The 1629-nt window shown below is 47.1% G+C and overlaps 1 protein-coding gene across 1 annotated transcript; it reads right to left on the bottom strand.

The window, feature by feature from the left end:
• LOC115657660 (uncharacterized protein F54H12.2-like) lies at positions 1-1308 on the bottom strand. The gene is made up of 2 exons (XM_030575737.1): positions 534-1308; positions 1-437 (listed from the first exon to the last, which is right to left on the bottom strand). Exons 1-2 carry the CDS (start codon positions 1306-1308, stop codon positions 1-3), a joined length of 1212 nt encoding a protein of 403 aa, XP_030431597.1.
• Positions 1309-1629: the final 321 nt, after the last annotated feature.

Genomic DNA, 1629 nt, shown 5'->3' with positions numbered 1-1629 from the left:
TCACATGTAGTCAAACAGAACATTTCTTCTTTGATTTATTTCTATGACGTTGTCAAAAACTCCATACACAATCATATTGACGGTAACCGTTAAAGCCCTTCCAAACCGTATTTCTGCTCTCAGGTTCCCAGTTTTAATCAGGGAATAGTGATCTGCGCATTCCTGGTCGGGAGACAGGTCAAAGGCAAACAAGGTGTAACCCTGTGCAAACTCCTCACGGTCGATTAACAGAGAACGATCTTTCATGTGTTTACCAGCTGTCTGTACCAGATTCATGTATTCTCTCACGCAGCGTCCTGCCTCGAAGTCCGGTTGCAGAGGCTTGGTCGGTACCTGTTCACCATCCACATACAGGGCCACAAAATTAATATCGTAATGTTTAAAATGAAAGGGATTTTTAGTGTAACTGCCGCTAAAGGCATCGTTATCCACAAATCCTAGGACAAGCATTTTGGGTAACTGTCCCAAGAACAGGTTTTCCTGGTTACTGACCCTGCTGCCTGCAGGGATGCTAAACACTTTCATTCCCACACGGTCCACGGGGTATTTAGCATTAGCGGCAAGCAGGGCCTCTGCATGCCCCAAACGGACACCCGGGGCCACCCGTACTTTCTTCACAAAAAGGGACGCTGATACAATGCGCAGTTTAAAGCCTTCAGCCGCACTGCCCATTAAACAGAAGGCGTCTTTACTGCGTGTCAGTTTAATTTTCACATCCACTCCGTTTAACAAAAGTTTTTCTTGAAAAAACAGGTCACTGTGTAGATGGCCCAGCAGCTCTACCGTTCTGCTCTGGGCCGTCAGCTTTGCACGCTTCACAAACCCTAGATTCTCTCCATCCAACTCTGTTTTTTCATGTTGTCCAGCAGTGTCTTTGTAAAACAGGCCGGCAGAAAATTGCGTGGCGAGGGTGTCATCGCTGTAATTGAGCACTGATTCTATAAAGGCCCTGTAAGGGTAACAGTTGTTGCTTTGGCTTACAAGGCGGTCTCCCAGCGTAACATCCAACTGACTGAAAATAGAGGCCACGGGGTAATTCACCAGGCCCACTTCGGCGTCCGCAGCAAGTTCAGTTCCGTCTCCTTTTACAATCTTGCAACACAGGTAAAGCAGCGTGTTGTTTAAATCCATATAATCTATGCCATTCCCTGCTATAAAAAAGTCAATGGGGGCAGACTCCGTAACGGCCGATAGAGGTGGCACCTCGATGTAAATGCTTTTCTCGATGCTGGTCTGCGTAGGGGCTATTTGAAACAAGTCTAGTTCGGATTTGGTGCACTCTTCAGACCCGCAGTGAACAAAAGCCATATTGATTAAAATATGTCTCTTTTACCAGGCAGAGCGCGTCTCCTCTTTTGCCCAGGCTGCTTCTTGGACTTTCGTTTATGGCCGGCTCTGCGTGTCAAAGCCCTTCTTTTAAAAGGTTTTGGGGGACCTGTGCGTCTCGGGTATGACGTATTTCTCTTTCTTTTCTTCCTCCTTTTAATGTACATCAGCCCTGATCCTTCCTGTGAAGCTGTATTCCCCACCTTCTCCAGAACAGCACGGGAGACATGACCTACCACATCTTTAGCTATGTTTTGAGCGGCGGTTTTTACGTGGGGCTTAATAATCTCTAGCCCCCTCCTC

The sequence above is a fragment of the Gopherus evgoodei genome, chromosome 9 (genome assembly GCF_007399415.2).
Source record: "Gopherus evgoodei ecotype Sinaloan lineage chromosome 9, rGopEvg1_v1.p, whole genome shotgun sequence".
Lineage (NCBI taxonomy): Eukaryota > Metazoa > Chordata > Testudines > Testudinidae > Gopherus > Gopherus evgoodei.
This window is presented reverse-complemented; position numbering and strand designations above follow the sequence as displayed.